The sequence below is a fragment of the Oncorhynchus keta genome, unplaced genomic scaffold (assembly GCF_023373465.1).
Source record: "Oncorhynchus keta strain PuntledgeMale-10-30-2019 unplaced genomic scaffold, Oket_V2 Un_scaffold_17407_pilon_pilon, whole genome shotgun sequence".
Classification (NCBI taxonomy): domain Eukaryota; kingdom Metazoa; phylum Chordata; class Actinopteri; order Salmoniformes; family Salmonidae; genus Oncorhynchus; species Oncorhynchus keta.
The window spans coordinates 197,015-218,326 of record NW_026290822.1 but is presented as its reverse complement, the minus strand read 5'-3'; the positions used below and the strand labels follow the sequence as shown (position 1 = coordinate 218,326).

The 21,312-nt window shown below is 43.8% G+C and overlaps 1 protein-coding gene across 2 annotated transcripts in view; it reads left to right on the top strand.

Annotated features, from left to right (window-relative positions):
- Window positions 1-17,342, top strand: part of LOC118381813 (leucine-rich repeat and immunoglobulin-like domain-containing nogo receptor-interacting protein 1-B) — a 50,976-nt gene extending 33,634 nt beyond the window's left edge. Inside the window, exons 1-2 of one of the 2 annotated variants that reach the window (XM_035768712.2) lie at window positions 11,745-12,115; window positions 12,677-17,342. In XM_035768712.2, coding sequence (XP_035624605.2) covers window positions 12,689-14,536 — 1,848 coding nt within the window. In that variant the 5' untranslated portion in view covers window positions 11,745-12,115; window positions 12,677-12,688 and the 3' untranslated portion in view covers window positions 14,537-17,342. Of the gene's footprint in view, window positions 1-11,744; window positions 12,116-12,676 lie in introns of those variants that run through there. The other variant, XM_052514400.1, reaches the window with a different exon arrangement.
- Window positions 17,343-21,312: the final 3,970 nt, after the last annotated feature.

Below are 21,312 nucleotides of genomic sequence, written 5' to 3'. Positions count from 1 at the left end.
CCTGGTATTACAGTACAGTATCATTGAGATGTGAGGCTAACTCATTAGCTTCTTGGTATTCCAGTATCATTGAGATGTGAGGCTAACTCATTAGCTTCTTGGTATTACAGCATCATTGAGATGTGAGGCTAACTCAATTAGCTTCATGATATTACAGCATCATTGAGATGTGAGGCTAACTCATTAGCTTCATGGTATTACAGTATCATTTAGATGTGAGGCTAACTCATTAGCTTCATGGTATTACAGTATCATTGAGATGTGAGGCTACCTCAATAGCTTCCTGGTATTACAGTACAGTATCATTGAGATGTGAGGCTAACTCATTAGCTTCTTGGTATTCCAGTATCATTGAGATGTGAGGCTAACTCATTAGCTTCATGGTATTACAGTATCATTGAGATGTGAGGCTAACTCATTAGCTTCCTGGTATTACAGTACAGTATCATTGAGATGTGAGGCTAACTCATTAGCTTCTTGGTATTCCAGTATCATTGAGATGTGAGGCTAACTCATTAGCTTCATGATATTACAGCATCATTGAGATGTGAGGCTAACTCATTAGCTTCCTGGTATTACAGTATCATTGAGATGTGAGGCTAACTCATTAGCTTCATGGTATTACAGTATCATTGACATTGTGAGGCTAACTCATTAGCTTCATGGTATTACAGTATCATTGAGATGTGAGGGCAACTCATTAGCTTCATGGTATTGCAGTATCATTGAGATGTGAGGCTAACTCATTAGCTTCATGTTATTACAGTACCATTGAGATGTGAGGCTAACTCATTAGCTTCATGGTATTACAGTACAGTGTCATTGAGATGAGAGGGTAACTCATTAGCTTCATGGTATTGCAGTATCATTGAGATGTGAGGCTAACTCATTAGCTTCATGGTATTACAGTATCATTGAGATGTGAGGCTAACTCATTAGCTTCTTGGTATTCCAGTATCATTGAGATGTGAGGCTAACTCATTAGCTTCTTGGTATTACAGCATCATTGAGATGTGAGGCTAACTCAATTAGCTTCATGATATTACAGCATCATTGAGATGTGAGGCTAACTCATTAGCTTCATGGTATTACAGTATCATTTAGATGTGAGGCTAAGTCATTAGCTTCATGGTATTACAGTATCATTGAGATGTGAGGCTACCTCAATAGCTTCCTGGTATTACAGTACAGTATCATTGAGATGTGAGGCTAACTCATTAGCTTCTTGGTATTCCAGTATCATTGAGATGTGAGGCTAACTCATTAGCTTCATGGTATTACAGTATCATTGAGATGTGAGGCTAACTCATTAGCTTCCTGGTATTACAGTACAGTATCATTGAGATGTGAGGCTAACTCATTAGCTTCATGGTATTACAGTATCAGTGAGATGTGAGGCTACCTCAATAGCTTCCTGGTATTACAGTACAGTATCATTGAGATGTGAGGCTAACTCATTAGCTTCTTGGTATTCCAGTATCATTGAGATGTGAGGCTAACTCATTAGCTTCATGGTATTACAGTATCATTGAGATGTGAGGCTTACCCAACCTGACTTATTGGTTACACTTCATGTGTCAGTACCTTTGACAGACCTTTTGATTTATTTAGATGGGATTCATTTTAACAACTGTCTCTAAGTATTATTTGGTCCAATAATTTGAGTAATTTGGTAAAGGAATTTTGAAGCAGGAAAGTATCAATTAGAAGTATCAACCTGTTTTAATACCCTGGTTTTCACTGATAGGCATTAACATATACAGTGTTGATGCCCAGCATAGCAGAATTGCTGCCTGTAAAATCAATATTTTTCTTGCCTTGAAGGTCAGTCACTATGTTACCAATTTGTGTGGAAGGGGAAGAGAAATAACAACATCCAACATGTTGTTTGCGTTTTGTGTTCCGACAAGTGGAAATGTGGAAATATGTTGCGTGCTGACGGTGTTCCCATTTCTCTGTTACAAAGTCAAAGAAAATACTTCATACTTCATGTGTTGTGAATGATTGACAACTATCCTTATTTGCACAGCTGACACAATAGGCCAAGTTGTCACATCTATAGTATGTTGTGTAAGGTTGTTTGCTATCGTTAGTTTGGAATACTTTGCCTTGAATATTAAACATTGAATAGCTGGCCTTGAATAGTTAGCATTGAATAGGAGGCCTTGAATAGTTAGCATTGAATAGGAGGCCTTGAATAGTTAGCATTGAATAGGAGGCCTTGAATAGTTAGCATTGAATAGGAGGCCTTGAATAGTTAGCATTGAATAGGAGGCCTTGAATAGTTAGCATTGAATAGGAGGCCTTGAATAGTTAGCATTGAATAGGAGGCCTTGAATAGTTAGCATTGAATAGGAGGCCTTGAATAGTTAGCATTGAATAGCTGGCCTTGAATAGTTAGCATTGAATAGGAGGCCTTGAATAGTTAGCATTGAATAGGAGGCCTTGAATAGTTAGCATTGAATAGGAGGCCTTGAATAGTTAGCATTGAATAGGAGGCCTTGAATAGTTAGCATTGAATAGCTGGCCTTGAATAGTTAGCATTGAATAGGAGGCCTTGAATATTAAACATTGAATAGCTGGCCTTGAATAGTTAGCCTTGAATAGGAGGCCTTGAATAGTTAGCATTGAATAGGAGGCCTTGAATAGTTAGCATTGAATAGGAGGCCTTGAATAGTTAGCATTGAATAGGAGGCCTTGAATAGTTAGCATTGAATAGGAGGCCTTGAATAGTTAGCATTGAATAGGAGGCCTTGAATAGTTAGCATTGAATAGGAGGCCTTGAATAGTTAGCCTTGAATAGGAGGCCTTGAATAGTTAGCATTGAATAGGAGGCCTTGAATAGTTAGCATTGAATAGGAGGCCTTGAATAGTTAGCATTGAATAGGAGGCCTTGAATAGTTAGCATTGAATAGGAGGCCTTGAATAGTTAGCATTGAATAGGAGGCCTTGAATAGTTAGCATTGAATAGGAGGCCTTGAATAGTTAGCATTGAATAGGAGGCCTTGAATAGTTAGCATTGAATAGCTGGCCTTGAATAGTTAGCATTGAATAGGAGGCCTTGAATATTAAACATTGAATAGCTGGCCTTGAATAGTTAGCCTTGAATAGGAGGCCTTGAATAGTTAGCATTGAATAGGAGGCCTTGAATAGTTAGCATTGAATAGGAGGCCTTGAATAGTTAGCATTGAATAGGAGGCCTTGAATAGTTAGCATTGAATAGGAGGCCTTGAATAGTTAGCCTTGAATAGGAGGCCTTGAATAGTTAGCATTGAATAGGAGGCCTTGAATAGTTAGCATTGAATAGGAGGCCTTGAATAGTTAGCATTGAATAGGAGGCCTTGAATAGTTAGCATTGAATAGGAGGCCTTGAATAGTTAGCATTGAATAGGAGGCCTTGAATAGTTAGCATTGAATAGGAGGCCTTGAATAGTTAGCATTGAATAGGAGGCCTTGAATAGTTAGCATTGAATAGGAGGCCTTGAATAGTTAGCATTGAATAGGAGGCCTTGAATAGTTAGCATTGAATAGCTGGCCTTGAATAGTTAGCATTGAATAGGAGGCCTTGAATATTAAACATTGAATAGCTGGCCTTGAATAGTTAGCCTTGAATAGGAGGCCTTGAATAGTTAGCATTGAATAGGAGGCCTTGAATATTAAACATTGAATAGCTGGCCTTGAATAGTTAGCATTGAATAGGAGGCCTTGAATAGTTAACATTGAATAGGAGGCCTTGAATAGTTAGCCTTGAATAGGAGGCCTTGAATAGTTAGCATTGAATAGGAGGCCTTGAATAGTTAGCATTGAATAGGAGGCCTTGAATATTAAACATTGAATAGGAGGCCTTGAATAGTTAGCATTGAATAGGAGGCCTTGAATATTAAACATTGAATAGCTGGCCTTGAATATTAAACATTGAATAGGAGGCCTTGAATAGTTAGCATTGAATAGGAGGCCTTGAATAGTTAGCATTGAATAGTTAGCCTTGAATAGGAGGCCTTGAATAGTTAGCATTGAATAGGAGGCCTTGAATATTAAACATTGAATAGCTGGCCTTGAATATTAAACATTGAATAGGAGGCCTTGAATAGTTAGCCTTGAAAAGTCACTGGTCATATTAACAACACCCACCTGCACGCCTGCAGGAATTTCTCACTGGTCAACGCCAAAGCAAACATCTCCTTTGACCGCCTTTCCTTTCAGTTCTCTGCTGCCAATGACTGGAAAGAATTGCAAAAATCGCTGAAGTTGGAGACTTCTATCTCCCTCACTAACTTTAAGCATCAGCTATCTGAGCAGCTTACCGATCGATGCACAGCTCATCTGTAAATAGCCCATCCAATCTACCCGCCTCATCCCCCATATTGTTTTTATTTACTTTTTTCTCTCTTTTGTACACCAGTATATCTACTTGCACATCATCATGTGCTCATCTATCACTCCAGTGTTAATCTGCTAAGTTGTAATTACTTTGCTACTTTGGCCTATTTATTGCCGTACCTCCTCACGCCATTTGCACACACTGTATATAGACTTTTTCTATTGTGTTATTGACTGTATGTTTGTTTATTCCATGTGTAACTCTGTGGTGTTGTTTGTGTCACACTGCTTTGCTTTATCTTGGCCAGGTCGCAGTTGTAAATGAGAACTTGTTCTCAACTGGCCTACCTGGTTAAATAAAGATTAAATGAAAAAAAAAATAGTTAGCCTTGAATATTAAGCCTTGAATAGTTAGCCTTGAATAGTTAGCATTGAATAGTTAGCATTGAATAGTTAGCTTTGAATAGTTAGCCTTGAATATTAAGCATTGAATAGTTAGCATTGAATAGTTAGCTTTGAATATTAAGCCTTGAATAGTTAGCATTGAATAGTTAGCATTGAATAGTTAGCCTTGAATATTAAGCCTTGAATAGTTAGCATTGAATAGTTAGCCTTGAATATTAAGCATTGAATAGTTAGCCTTGAATATTAAGCCTTGAATAGTTAGCATTGAATATTAAGCCTTGAATATTAAGCCTTGAATATTAAGCCTTGAATAGTTAGCCTTGAATAGTTAGCATTGAATAGTTAGCCTTGAATAGTTAGCATTGAATAGTTAGCCTTGAATATTAAGCCTTGAATATTAAGCCTTGAATAGTTAGCATTGAATAGTTAGCCTTGAATAGTTAGCCTTGAATAGTTAGCATTGAATATTAAGCCTTGAATAGTTAGCCTTGAATAGTTGGCATTGAATAGTTAGCCTTGAATAGTTGGCATTGAATATTAAGCCTTGAATAGTTAGCCTTGAATAGTTGGCATTGAATAGTTAGCCTTGAATAGTTGGCATTGAATAGTTAGCCTTGAATAGTTTGCATTGAATAGTTAGCCTTGAATATTAAGCCTTGAATAGTTGGCATTGAATAGTTAGCCTTGAATAGTTAACCTTGAAAAATTAGGCTCATAGGTCATAGAATAGTATTTGGATTTATTATGGATCCCCAATAGCTGCTGCCAAGACAGCAGCTACTCTTCCTGGGGTCCAGCAAAATTAAGGGAATTATACAATTTAATTCAATTTAAAAAAACATTACAATACATCCACAACACAGGCCACTACTCTACTACCACATATCTACAATACACAATTGTGTTATCGTGTGTGTGTGTGTGCATGTGTCTGTGCCTGTTTGTGTTTCTTCACAGTCCCCGCTGTTCCATAAGGTGTATTTTTTATCTCTTTTTTAAATAAAAATGTACCGCTTGCATGAGTTACTTGATGTGGAATAGAGTTCCATGTAGTCATGGTTCTATGTGGTTCTGTATAGACAGGGAATGTGAAGACATTCACAGTGTAAGTGGACCACTCCCTGTGATAACCAGCTTCCTTGCTCAGCTGCATCTTACAGGAGAGAGAGGGGGGGACGGATGGTAGAGAGAAAAATGTGTCAGAATGTGATGAGAACGAGAGGTCCAGAGAGGAAAGGGCTAGCAGTCCTACAACTACAGGAGAGAGGAGGAAGAGGAAGGTCCACTGTGCTTCCTCCCAAGGTCATTATTAAGAGGACATGGAGAGAGGGATGGAGAGAGGGATGGAGAGACAGGGAGAGAGGGATGGAGAGACAGGGAGAGAGGGATGGAGAGACAGGGAGAGAGGGATGGAGAGACAGGGAGAGAAAGATGGAGAGACGGAGAGAGAGATGGAGGGAGAAACAGGGAGAGAGGGAGGTGGAGACAAGGAGAGAGGGATGGAGAGACAGGGAGAGAGGGATGGAGAGACAGGGAGAGAGGGATGGAGAGACAGGGAGAGAGGAAGGTGGAGACGGGGAGAGAGGGATGGAGAGACAGGGAGAGAGGGATGGAGAGACAGGGAGAGAGGGATGGAGAGACAGGGAGAAAGGGATAGAGAGACAGGGAGAGAGGGAGGTGGAGACAGGGAGAGAGGGATGGAGAGACAGGGAGAGAGGGATAGAGAGACAGGGAGAGAGGAAGGTGGAGACGGGGAGAGAGGGATGGAGGAACAGGTTCTATGTGGTTCTGTATAGACAGGGAATGTATAGACATTCACAGTGCAAGTGGACCACTCCCTGTGATAACCAGCTTGGTAGAGCTTGGTAGAGAGAAAAATGTGTCAGAATGTGATGAGAACGAGAGGTCGAGAGGAAAGGGCTAGCAGTCCTACAACTGCAGGAGAGAGGAGGAAGAGGAAGGTCCACTGTGCTTCCTCCCAAGGTCATTATTAAGAGGACATGGAGAGAGGGATGGAGAGACAGGGAGAGAGGGAGGTGGAGAGATGGAGGTGGAGACAGGGAGAGAGGGATGGAGAGACAGGGAGAGAGAGATGGAGAAACAGGGAGAGAGGGATAGAGAGACAGGGAGAGAGGGATAGAGAGACAGGGAGAGAGGGAGGTGGAGAAAGGGAGAGAGGGATGGAGAGACAGGGATGGAGAGACAGGGAGAGAGGGAGGTGGAGAAAGGGAGAGAGGGAGAGGGAGGTGGAGAGAGATGGAAAGAGAGGGAGAGGGAGGTGGAGATGGAAACAGCGAGAGAGGGAGGTGGAGAGAGATGGAAACAGCGAGAGAGGGAGGTGGAGATGGAAACAGCGAGAGAGGGAGGTGGAGATGGAAACAGCGAGAGAGGGAGGTGGAGATGGAAACAGCGAGAGAGGGAGGTGGAGATGGAAACAGGGAGAGAGGGAGGTGGAGAGAGATGGAAAGAGAGGGAGAGGGAGGTGGAGATGGAAACAGCGAGAGAGGGAGAGGGAGGTGGAGAGAGATGGAAAGAGAGGGAGAGGGAGGTGGAGATGGAAACAGGGAGAGAGGGAGGTGGAGAGAGATGGAAAGAGAGGGAGAGGGAGGTGGAGATGGAAACAGCGAGAGAGGGAGAGGGAGGTGGAGAGAGATGGAAAGAGAGGGAGAGGGAGGTGGAGATGGAAACAGCGAGAGAGGGAGGTGGAGATGGAAACAGCGAGAGAGGGAGGTGGAGAGAGATGGAGGTGGAGAGAGAGGGAGGTGGAGAGAGATGGAAAGAGAGGGAGGTGGAGAGAGATGGAAACAGCGAGAGAGGGAGGTGGAGAGAGATGGAAACAGAGAGAGAGGGAGGTGGAGAGAGAGGGAGGTGGAGAGAGAGGGAGGTGGAGAGAGATGGAAACAGAGAGAGAGGGAGGTGGAGAGAGGGGGAGGTGGAGAGAGAGGGAGGTGGAGAGAGATGGAAACAGAGAGAGAGGGAGGTGTAGAGAGGGAGGTGTAGAGAGGGAGGTGGAGAGAGAGGAGAGGGAGAGAGATGGAAACAGAGAGAGAGAGAGAGAGGGAGAGGGAGAGAGAGGGAGAGGGAGGTGGAGAGAGGGAGGTGGAGAGAGAGGGAGAGGGAGAGAGAGATGGAAACAGAGAGAGAGAGAGAGAGGGAGAGAGAGAGAGGGAGAGGGAGAGAGAGGGAGAGGGAGGTGGAGAGAGAGGGAGAGGGAGAGAGAGGGAGGTGGAGAGAGATGGAGGTGGAGAGAGAGGGAGGTGGAGAGAGATGGAAAGAGAGGGAGGTGGAGAGAGATGGAAACAGCGAGAGAGGGAGGTGGAGAGAGATGGAAACAGAGAGAGAGGGAGGTGGAGAGAGAGGGAGGTGGAGAGAGAGGGAGGTGGAGAGAGAGGGAGGTGGAGAGAGATGGAAACAGAGAGAGAGGGAGGTGGAGAGAGAGGGAGGTGGAGAGAGAGGGAGGTGGAGAGAGATGGAAACAGAGAGAGAGGGAGGTGTAGAGAGGGAGGTGTAGAGAGGGAGGTGGAGAGAGAGGGAGAGGGAGAGAGATGGAAACAGAGAGAGAGAGAGAGAGGGAGAGGGAGAGAGAGGGAGAGGGAGGTGGAGAGAGGGAGGTGGAGAGAGAGGGAGAGGGAGAGAGATGGAAACAGAGAGAGAGAGAGAGGAGAGAGGGAGAGAGAGGAGAGGGAGAGAGAGGGAGAGGGAGGTGGAGAGAGAGGGAGAGGGAGAGAGAGGGAGGTGGAGAGAGAGGGAGGTGGAGAGAGAGGGAGGTGGAGAGAGAGGAAACAGAGAGAGAGGGAGGTGTAGAGAGGGAGGTGTAGAGAGAGGGAGGTGGAGAGAGAGGGAGAGGGAGAGAGATGGAAACAGAGAGAGAGAGAGAGGGAGAGAGAGGGAGAGGGAGGTGGAGAGAGAGGGAGGTGGAGAGAGAGGGAGGTGGAGAGAGAGGGAGAGGGAGAGGGAGAGGGAGAGGGAGAGGGAGAGGGGTTGAATTTCCTGTTTTTATGGGTTGAATTTCCTCCAAAGTGGGAAGAAATGAGATCATGCTCTAAACTCCAATACAAACAGGCAAAGTGATTTGAGACAGAAAGCAACATTGGTAATGGGTTCTCTTGTCATTTTAATTTTAAGGGTTATTTCAATTACCTTGTTTGATTTATTTCTGCCCCATATAAAATAACAAATAAAAATACAAACTTTTGCAAGTGAATCCCGGATTACATAATACAGTAAAATATCCTGTAACCATTCTCTCTGTAATGTATTTTCACAGGAAGCCAAAACATCAAATAAGGCTGCATGACTTTAGGTTAGGATACAACTAAAGTACCAGAGCACAGCAATGCCTTTCATCCACACGTCCATGTTATTGTCTGGACATGCAGTGGGCGATACAGGCTGCGTTTACACAGGCAGCCCAATTCTGATCTTATGCCCAGTTATGCCCAGTTGGTCAAAAGAGCAATTCTTAGCAAAAGATCAGAATTGGTCTGCCTGTGTAAATGCAGCCTTAGTCATGTGTTAGCGAGTTGTTATTCCAGACCCCTTTGACTCATTGTGTTTTGGCATTTCATCACAGTTCAAAATGACGTCAAAGCATTTACATTCAAGTCCTTTTATCAGTTGAAATATCAAAATGTCTCCTTCGTCCTTTTTATTTTCCTCGGCTGGTAGACTGATGTCCTGTCTGGGCTCGATAAAGACCAGCCATTTCGTCTATCAGATATCTAATAGACGTTTGATTGTGTGGCATATTCCAAACCCTCAATTAGCATCAGTGAGATTTCACAGTCATGAAACCAATACATTCATGAACCCAAGGTTCAATTCTCATCTATATTGTGTGGCATATTCCAAACCCTCATTTAGGTTGGGTGGAGGTCTGTGAATGCTTTTAAACCAACCTGATCTATCCATTCACAAGCCACACAATAATACTGTATGGTGAAAGGTTGAAACATGTTCTTGCAGTTTGAAACCAACAAAGTAGATTTAGTTGTATTACAGGAGTTGTGTATACTGTCACTATACAACCCTTTGAAAAATGTGAATTTAGATTGGAGGAGAAATGTAGAAGACAGTTAGACCTACTGGGTCGCTGGTCCTGCTAAAAGAACAGTCCCAACTGTTCTAATGGCAGTACTTTCTCTCTGTCTGGCATTTGTAAGGTGTAATTTGTGTTACCACACTGCTACCAGCAGAATCCCTCTCCTCCTACTGTCATGTCTGTTTTGTTAACCGTACAACTATGTGACACAAGTTGCGCAAAGAGAGATACTATCGAGCACTTCCGCCGAACAATTGAAGCACTCTTGAAAAACCATTATGTGTTGCAGGGAATGAGCTCCCTCACTTCTCATCTGTGTGAGTTCAAGCTGTTTATATGCTGATTCAGTACCACCACTTATCAGCAGTGACGACATGCCGGCTCTCTGGCAGGAGACTGTTTCTGTTCCACTTGATACTTCCATTCATACTCTACAACCTGGACAGCTTTGTACAACTCTCTACTGTACACTCATCATTTTGCTCCTCTCGCTGGGGGAAACCCAGTCGAGGTAGAGCTGTGGTACTGATCTAGTGCGTAGTACTACTGGCGTATTATACTTTCATTAAACTGTAATAGAGTGTTTCTCAGAAATACCTGAAAAACAGATGTCCGTAGATCAAAGTGAAATACTTCCTAGAGTATTTATCTTTTGGAGAATGCATCAGAGAACACAGAAATGTTTAATAAGAATGGTTAGCTTACTACTTCATAAACCACATAAACCATGAAATCTTACTGTACTGCCCAGTGGTTAAATATGATGTCAACCGCAGCCATTCTTGGAAGCCAAATGCAGCATGTGCCATAGAACTAGAATCCATAGAACAAGCCTCCCTATTCAAGTCAATGATGGCATAATGGGTGGATTCAATTTCTATGGTATTTGCCACATAGTTTTGGTTACTGCGGTGACCGTGTTCCTAAAATGGAACCTTTTATCATTCGTTTATGTCCAGGAATCTGTTCCTGGAGAAATGTACAGTCTAGTGAACATGTTTAGTCCCTGGAGAAATGTACAGTCTAGTGAACATGTTTAGTCCCTAGAGAAATGTACAGTCTAGCGAAACCACAATGTTTGGTTAGTTACTGTATGTTCAGTATGTATATATGCCTAGATTACTTGCATACAAGTGAGCCTCCCTGGAGCATGTATTTCATCAGATGTTTTTGGACTTGGGAACTTTTCTTTCACCATGCATTTTGGGGAAAAACAAACAGTATTTCTGATTGACTTTTGAGTTTGTAGATTCTTGTTGCACTGTGCAGACAGCCTTTCTTCCTCTCGGTCTCTGTGGATTTAGCCAGGAGTCAGTGAAATGGTTTGAGGACAGTGACATTTACCCTGTCCTTTAGGGACATTTAGCAACATTAGCGCATATTGATGGATGGTACAGATTTTTAGCTTGACTGTCAAGTAAAGTCCTCTCAATAAAGAGAATGTCCAGAGAGCTATTATTCTAACTTAGCATGGCTTCTTCACAGAGCACTTCCCACAGACATGGATGAGCCTCAAATTGTATGATCGATGTGGGAACCAGAGCTTGAAGGCTTTTGCAAGTTAAAACGCCCCGAGTCTAAAGCAAATAAGGGTTTAAACAGTCTCTCTCTCTCTCCGTTTATCACTTCTCTGCAGCAATCTCCGTTGTATATCACTCCAAGGTCGACAGCTCGCCAGCCAGCCGCATGGTAGTGTTGTGTTTAGTTGCAGGCAGCACACTTGTTTATTCACACCATTTAATCCATGGTAGTGTTGTGTTTAGTTGCAGGCAGCACACTTGTTTATTCACACCATTTAATCCATGGTAGTGTTGTGTTTAGTTGCAGGCAGCACACTTGTTTATTCACACCATTTAATCCATGGTAGTGTTGTGTTTAGTTGCAGGCAGCACACTTGTTTATTCACACCATTTAATCCATTGAATTAAAGCACATTTCGGTAAACTATTTCTCATTCCAACTACTTGTCACAGGGAGATTGACAGGTGACTCAAGGTGTTTCCAACATCTGGAACAGTAACTGACAGACCCTGCAGCCCACAAGGCAGCCCATTTCTCCCTCGGCCAGCAGATGAAGAGTTCATAAAGCCAGGATAAAGAATGTATCTGTCCCTCACGGTTGGATGGACAGTAGTTCTTAGGGGTTTACAGAAGACTTACAGTCCAATGTCGATAGAGCAGCAGTTGGTGTTTAGGACCGTGACACACAGATAAGAGAAGAGTAACAGAGAAGAGTAACCTGCAATCGGAATCGACAGAGAGTCTAGAGTACAAGGTCCTCCAGGCAATTGTACAGAACAATACATTGTGTTCCATACAAGCCTGGCATAATTCTCTTTCACATTGGAAGTAGGTATCTCTCCATAATTTGTCAATTAAACTGACATTTGTTTATGGCTGTAAATACTTTGTCTGTTTCATTTAGTTGATTGAGGTTTATGAGAGAGCCTAATCGGAAGTGAAAAGGACTAATTTGAGCTTTGTCGTTTATTGCATTAAAAAAACAATTAAAGCTGTAATTCAGATGTGTCCTCTGTGAGTGGCGTAGTTACTAAACACCACAGGAATAGTTTGAAGAAGATTTTTTGTTGTGAAAGGAAATCTGAGGTTTTCTGTTCACCTTCTGGTATTTCACCTGATATTTATACCACTTGTCTAACCCAGAGTCTTTAGTCCAAATCTGAGGCTGATGTAACCCTGTGACATCATCTTTTGGGCAAGAGTTATGATTTTTGTCTGTTGTGTGGCTAAAGTATTGTTTGTTAAATAAACACAAATGTTTTTTTATATCAATAATACTTCAGGAGATAAGTGTCAAACCTGACAAAATAATATATTTTAAAAAATGTGTTTATACATGTAGTTCTCCTTTAAATGGGCCAACCATCCCTCTTATTTCTGTCTCCGCAGGTAAGCAGTAGAATGGTGTCCGGGGAGGCAGGTGGGCACAGCTACCTGGTGGCGTGCTGGCAGCCCATCCTGGTCCTAATGCTGGGCACTGTCCTCTCCGGCTCCACCACCGGCTGCCCGTCCCGCTGTGAGTGTAATGCTCAGGAACGTTCCGTGGTGTGCCATCGACGGAGGCTGGCCTCGTTTCCCGAGGGCATCCCCATCGAGACGAAACTACTGGACCTCAGCAAGAACCGTCTGAAAAGCCTGGGGCCTGAGGAGTTCATCAACTACCCACAGCTGGAGGAGCTGCAGCTCAATGAGAACAATATCTCTTCCATGGAGCCCGGGGCTTTTAGCAACCTTGTCGGCTTGCGGACTCTGGGGCTGCGCAACAACCAGCTTAAGCTGATCCAGTTGGGAGTGTTCACAGGCCTCAGCAACCTCACCCAGCTGGACATTAGCGAGAACAGAATTGTCATCCTGCTGGACTACATGTTCCAGGAGCTGTACAATCTGAAGGCTCTGGAAGTCGGCGATAACGACCTGGTGTTCATCTCTCACCGAGCGTTCCACGGCCTCAGCAGCCTGGAACAGCTGACCATGGAGCGGTGCAACCTGACCTCGGTGCCCACTGAGGCCCTGAGCCATCTGCACAACCTGCTGTCGCTGCGACTACGCCACCTCACCGTCAATGCCGTCAGGGATTACTCCTTCAAGAGGCTTGAACGCCTGAGGGTGTTAGAGATCTCCTACTGGCCCTACCTGGACACCATGACTTCCAAATGCCTGTACGGCCTCAACATCACCTCCCTGACCATCACAAACTGTAACCTCACCGCCATCCCTTACCAGGCCATCCGACACCTTGGGCACCTTCTCTTTCTCAACTTGTCTTTTAATCCCATTGACACGGTGGAGGGGAACAAGCTGCACAATCTAATGAGGCTCCAGGCCTTCCACTTGGTAGGAGGGAGATTAGCCACAATCGAGCCCTACTCCTTCCGGGGCTTGAACCATCTCCGAGTCCTCAACGTATCCAGCAATAGCCTGAGCACCCTGGAGGAATCTGTGTTTCACTCCGTGGGGAACCTGGAGACCCTGGCACTGTACGGGAACCCACTGGCCTGCGACTGCCGACTGCTCTGGGTCTTCCGTCGCCGCTGGAGGCTCAACTTCAACCGGCAGCAGCCCTCCTGCTCTTTGCCCGAGGCCGTGCAGGGCAAGGAGTTCAAAGACTTCCCCGACATCCTCCCCTCCAATTCCTTCACCTGCCAGAAGTCCAGGATACAAGACCACAAGGCACTGCAGAAGCACGTAGACGAGGGCACAACGGTCCATTACACATGCCAGGCTGACGGCGACCCAGCCCCCGTGATCATGTGGCTGTCCCCCAAGAAGCAGTTCATCACCACCAAGTCCGTGGGGCGTCTCAGCGTGTCCCCCGAGGGCACGCTAGAGGTGCGCTACGCCCAGATCCAGGACAACGGTACCTACCTGTGCATCGCCAGCAACGCCGCAGGGAATGACACCAAGCCTGCCCACCTGCATGTGCACAGCTACTCGCCCAACTGGCCGCACCAGCCCAACAAGACGTTTGCTTTCATCTCCAACCAGCCCAGCGAGGACGGGGCCAACGGGACTCTGGCCCAGGTTCCCTTCCCATTCGACGTGAAGACTCTGATCATCGCCACCACCATGGGATTTATCTCGTTCCTCGGCGTCGTCCTCTTCTGTCTCGTCATCCTCTTCCTCTGGAGCAGAGGAAAAGGCAACGTTAAGCCAAACATAGAGATTGAGTATGTACCGCGTAAGGCGGAGGCAGGTGAGAGTAGTCCAACCGGCGATGCGCCACGTAAATTCAACATGAAAATGATGTGAGACTCAAGCTTACTGACACACTATATTCTCTTTAAATATATGTGGAATTTATGAGAGATAGACTTCTTGATACTATACCCAAGACTGTTTTACCTTCAGGGACTGAATCTTAAACAGCAAGTGTTGGATTTAAAAGTATTCAAATCTCTGTGCGTTTTTATGGGCAATAGTCATAAAGAAAATAAGCCAGTCATGTTTTATGCTCCTTTCAACCTGAAAAGGGAGATTGTCTTTATCTGGTCTTTTGATTGTTTTATTTTCTCTGTGTCTTGTCCTTCTTACCATGTACAATGAGAAAAGGAATGGTCGCAATACCACTTAAAGGGGTAGTTCACAAAAATACTGAAATTGACAGCAGCAACGGTAAGAGGAATATCATGTCAATTTGTTTGAACTATACCTTTAATGGTTATGGGTTTTGAGCATATTACTGTATTATGAGCAGGCGCAATTCAAGCAATGTACGTACAGTGCATTCGGAAAGTATTCAGACCCCCCATGACTTTTTCCAAATGTTGTTACGTTACAGCCTTATTCTAAAATGGATTAAATCGTTTTTTAAAAACTCATCAATGTACACACAACACCCGATAATAACAAAGCAAAAACAGGTTTTCAGACCCTTTACTCAGTAAACACCGGTATTTGGGGAGTTTTACCCATTCTTCTCTGCAGATCCTCTCAAGCTCTGTCAAGTTGGATGGTGAGCGTCGCTGCACAGCTATTTTCAGGTCTCTCCAGAGATGTTCGATGGGGTTCAAGTCCGGGCTCTGGCTGGGCCACTCAAAATCATTCAGAGACTTGTCCCGAAGCCACTCCTGCGTTGTCTTTTTTTGTGTGCTTAGGGTCATTGTCCTGTTGGAAGGTGAACCTTCGCCCCAGTCGAGGTCCTGAATGCTCTGGAGCAGGTTTTCATCAAGGATCTCTTTGTACTTTGCTCCGTTCATCTTTGCCTCGATCCTGATTAGTCTCCCAGTTTCTGCTGCTGAAAAAAATCACCACAGCATGATGCTGCCACCACCATGCTTCACCATCGGGATGGTGACATGTTTCCTCCACACGTGACGCTTGCCATTCAGGCCAAAGAGAGTGTTTAGGTGCCTTTGGCAAACTACAAGCCGGCTGTCATGTGCCTTTTACTGAGGAGTGACTTCCATCGGGCCGCCGTACCATAAAGGCCTGATTGGTGGAGTGCTGCACAGATGGTTGTCCTTCTGGAAGGTTCTCCCATCACCACAGAGGAACTCTGTCAGAGTGACCATCGGGTTCTTGGTCACTTCCCTGACCAAGGCACTTCTCCCCCCATTGCTCAGTTTGGCAGTGAGGCCAGCTCTAGGAAGAGTCTTGGTGGTGCCAAACCTCTTCCATTTACGAAAGATGGAGGCCACTGTGTTCTTGCAATGCTGCAGAAATGTTTGGTATCCTTCCTCAGATCTGTGCCTCGACACAATCCTGTCTCTGAGCTCTACGGACAATTCCTTCGACCTCATGGCTCGGTTTTTGCTCTGACATACACTGTCAACTGTGCGACCTTATATAGACAGGTGTGTGCCTTTCCAAATCATGTCCAATCAATTGAATTTACCACACGTTGATGACAATCAAGTTGGAGAAACATCTCAAGGATGATAAATAGAAACAGGATGCAAATAATTTTTTTGAATTTGAATACATTTTCAAAAACTTCTAAAAACCTGTTTTTCGCTTTGTCATTATGGGGTATTGTGTGTAGATTGATGAAGATTTTTATTTATTTAATCCATTTTAGAATAAGGCTGTAACGTAACAAAATGTGGAAAAAGTCAAGGGGTCTGAATACTTTTCGAATGCACTTAAGAGATAAAAGTAAGCTAGAAAGGCATAGAATGGCATATTCTAAGTTGTAAAACAATATATATATTATGCTTGACAATCATCAAAATCACAAAGGTCATCGGTATAAATCACGGAATAAGTACAATGTAAAATATCAGCAATGAAGTCAGGGTCCTCTGATGCCATTTTGTCTACTTAATGTGCAGTGGCTCAAATCCTTTCCTTGCAAACTAGGAACATTCCCTGAACATTAGCTAAGATTCCCCTTAAGTTCTAGTTAGGGTCTTAGGATGATTAACATCCCAAAAACATTAAAATAATGTTTTTATTAACAAAATCATTTTGAACAATATATATTTTTTAAATGAAATATCCTTGGAATGTTCTCCTAACATTCCCTAAAATGTTGTGCACAACATCTGTAAGAAACACCACAGAACATTCCCCAAACGTTCTCATTAGGTTACCAGGTAATGTAATAACACAATGTAGCAGTAATGTTTTTTACAACATACGGCCGCAACAAAATATGAGAGCATCGTTCTGGGAACATTCTTGCAAAATGCAAATGTTTTATACAAACATTGTATAACCATAAGCACAAGTGGACAGTTTTTTGTGTTATGAGAACATTTGCCGCAACCTAACAAATGTTCTGGGAACTTTCACAAAATTAATTTTGGTTTGCTGGGTTGTTTGTATAATCACAAACATGCTTCAAATGATAAGTGTGATATTGAATTTGAAGCCCTATGTTTTCTTTGTCAGTGTGTTCTCCTGTTTGCAGTGATCAGGAACCAGTTGTTGTAATACAGTTGATGTGTTAACAGGGTTTTATGTGGTGAAATACATTTTACAGCCATAGTCTGCTCTGAAAGTAATGTGTTCATAAACCCTTAAAGCGCTGGTTATGAAATAATGGACGGAATGGGAGCATATTAAAACAATAAAGTTTTATACAGTAATTGTATTAATTTTTGATGCTATTCCACTCAAGCACATTGAAAGGGCACCAAATGAGTCTATTTGCCTGCTGTATATCCCCGAGTGTGAATACAGTAGTAGGCTTAACACTGCTGACAAGCCTCGGATTTCAGGTCTCAGAGTTGGTTTTCTACCCTTTTGTACGCGGTAGCCTAGCCAGATGGGGGATGCTATAACCAGTTTATTCTTTCATGCTGTGAGTGCAGCTGTGAATCATTTACAGGGGATGACGTTGCCATGAGAACACCAGAAGAAGCCAATATGAAACTGTGTCATCCTGACACTCTAGGAGTTGAACAGGAAAGGATATTATTGGAGTTGATCCTGCTACAGTATCAGAGGCCAGGGAGGAGCTATGAAATATATCAGTGGTTCCCAAACTTTTTATAGTCCCGTACCCCTTCAAACATTCAGCCTCCAGCACCACTCTCAAATGTTGTTTTTTTGCCATCATTGTAAGGCTGCCACACACACACTATACGATACATTCATTAAACATAATCATTCGTTTTTGTCACAACCCGGCTCGTGGGAAGTGATAAAGAGCTCTTATAGGACCAGGTCACAAATAATAATATAATAATAATCAATAATTTTGCTCTTTGTTTAACCATCTTACATAAAAGAAACGTACTTGTTATGAAATGATGAATAACTCACCACAGGTTAATAAGGTTGTGCTTGAAAGGATGCACATAACTCTGCAATGTTGGGTTGTATTAGAGAGAGTCTCAGTCTTAAATCATTTTCCACACAGTCTGTGCCTGTATTTAGTTTTCATGCTAGTGAGGGCCGAGAATCCACTCTCACATAGGTACGTGGTTGCAAAGGGCATCAGTGTCTTAGTAGCGTGATTTGCCAAGTCAAGAAACTCTGAGTGCAGTCCTTTCCAGAAATCTAGCAGTGGCTTCTGATTAAATAAAATTTTCACAGAACCGCTTGTTGCAATTTTGATGAGGCTCCCTTGTTGAGATATGGGTAAGTGGACCGGAGGCAGAGTATGAAAGGGGATAACGAATCCAGTTGTTTGTGTCGTCCGTTTCTGGAAAGTACCTGTGTAATTGTGCATCCAACTCACTCAGGTGCTTCGCTAGATCACATTTGACATTGTCAGTAAACCTGAGTTCATTTGCACACAAAAAATCATACAATAACGGAAAGACCTGTGTGTTGTCCTTGTTAATGCAGACAGAGAAGAACTCCAGCTTCTTCATCTGTAGCCTCAATGTTGTCCTGCACATTGAACAGTTGTGGAGAGTCCCTGTAATCCTAGATGCAGGTCATTCAGGCGAGAAAAAACATCACCCAGATAGGCCAGTCATTTGAGAAACTCGTCATCATGCAAGCGGGTCAAACGAGCAGTCAGCTCGTTTCTCTATTTAAAAAATGTCAATACCTTGCCCCTTGATAACCAGCGCACTTCTGTATGTAAAAGTATGTTGTAAAATCATTACATGGTTGCTGCCTACATCATTGCATAGTGCAGAAAATACACGAGAGCTCAGGGGCCTTGCTTTAACAAAGTGAACCATTTTCACTGTAGTGTTGAAAATGTCTTTCAAGCTGTCAGCAAGAGCCTCTCGCTGGATGCTGCAGTGGACCCAAGTGACGTCTGGAACAACTGCTTGCACGCGCGTTACCACTCCACTATGTCTCCCTGTCATGGTTTTTGCGGCATCAGTACAGATACCAACACATCTTGACCACCAAAGTCCATTTGATGTCACAAAGCTGTCCAGTACTTCAAAAATATCCTCTCCTGTTGTCCTGGTTTACAGTGGTTTGCAGAAGAGGATGTTTTCTTTAATTGACCCCATATAAATGGAACGGACATATACCAGGAGCTGTGCCAGGCCACGTCTGTTGACTCATCCAGCTGTAACAGACATATACCAGGAGCTGTGCCAGGCCACGTCTGTTGACTCATCCAGCTGTAACAGACATATACCAGGAGCTGTGCCAGGCCACGTCTGTTGACTCATCCAGCTGTAACAGACATATACCAGGAGCTGTGCCAGGCCACGTCTGTTGACTCATCCAGCTGTAACAGACATATACCAGGAGCTGTGCCAGGCCACGTCTGTTGACTCATCCAGCTGTAACAGACATATACCAGGAGCTGTGCCAGGCCACGTCTGTTGACTCATCCAGCTGTAACAGACATATACCAGGAGCTGTGCCAGGCCACGTCTGTTGACTCATCCAGCTGTAACAGACATATACCAGGAGCTGTGCCAGGCCACGTCTGTTGACTCATCCAGCTGTAACAGACATATACCAGGAGCTGTGCCAGGCCACGTCTGTTGACTCATCCAGCTGTAACAGACATATACCAGGAGCTGTGCCAGGCCACGTCTGTTGACTCATCCAGCTGTAACAGACATATACCAGGAGCTGTGCCAGGCCACGTCTGTTGACTCATCCAGCTGTAACAGACATATACCAGGAGCTGTGCCAGGCCACGTCTGTTGACTCATCCAGCTGTAACAGACATATACCAGGAGCTGTGCCAGGCCACGTCTGTTGACTCATCCAGCTGTAACAGACATATACCAGGAGCTGTGCCAGGCCACGTCTGTTGACTCGTCTGTTGACTCATCCAGCTGTAACAGACATATACCAGGAGCTGTGCCAGGCCACGTCTGTTGACTCTTGTATGTGAAGAAGTAGTTGTTTCAAAACATCTCCTGCCACGTCACTGATGCGTCATGAACCAGTGTTGTTTGATGAAGACGTTGTCTGTATAGTTTTTTTGGGCCATTTCCCCCAGCATTGTCCCAGCCATATCCGTGGCAGCAGGAAGAATGAAGTCCTCCACAATAGTATTGGGCTTGCCTGTCCTAGCCACACGGTAGCTCACCATATAAGACACTTCTAGACCCTTCTTATTAATGGTATATATTGCTTTTATACATGCCTTACTTTTCGAAAGTCGTCTTAATTCTCGCTAAAAAAAACTCCTGTGGCTTATTTTTCAAATTGGCATGTTTTGTTTCCAAATGTCTGTGTAAGAGTGAAGGTTTCATTGAGTTGTGAGATAGTACTTTTGCACATATAACACACTGTGGCTGAGGAAAGGCACTACTCCCAACATACACTACTGTTCAAGAGTTTGGGGTCACTTAGAAATGTCCTTGTTTTTGAAAGAAAAGCACATATTTTGTACATTAAAAAAACATAAAACGGGCTCTAACCAGAATAGAGTGGGAGGCCCCGGTGCACAATTGAGCAAGAGGACAAGTACATTATAGTGTCTAGTTTGAGAAACAGATGCCTCACAAGTCCTCAACTGGCAGCTTCGTTAAATAGTACCCGCAAAACACCAGTCTCAACGTCAACAGTGCAAGAGGCGACTCCAGGATGCTGGCCTTCTAGGCAGAGTTGCAAAGAAAAAGCCATATCTCAGACTGGCCAATAAAAATAAAATATTAAGATGGGCAGAAGAACAAAGACACTGGACAGAGGAACTCTGCCTAGAATTCTGCCTAGAAGGCAGAGTTTCCTCTTAATTGTTGACGTAGAGACTGGTGTTTTGTGGGTATTATTTAATGAAGCTGACAGTTGAGGACTTGTGAGGCATCTATTTCGCTGTACGCCTATGTAGATATTTCATTAAAAAACAGCCGTTTCCACCTACAATAGTCATTTACAACACTAACAATGTCTACACTGTATTTCTGATCAATTTGATGTTATTTTAATGGACAAAAACATGTGCTTTTCAAAAATAAGGACATTTCTAAGTGACGCCAAACTTTTGAACGGTAGTGTAAGTGAACCCCAAATCAATGAATTTCATCATATTTGCGCCTCTTCGCTGGTCCAACGTCCCTGTCTGTTGTTCGGTGCTTTCCCAGGTAAAGGGGCAGGAGCTCTTCAGCTGCATCAGATTCACAACTGTCAGTGTCCATGCTAGCTGGGCTAACAACAAATGTAGAATTACTGATGCTAGCTGGGCTAACAACAAATGTAGAATT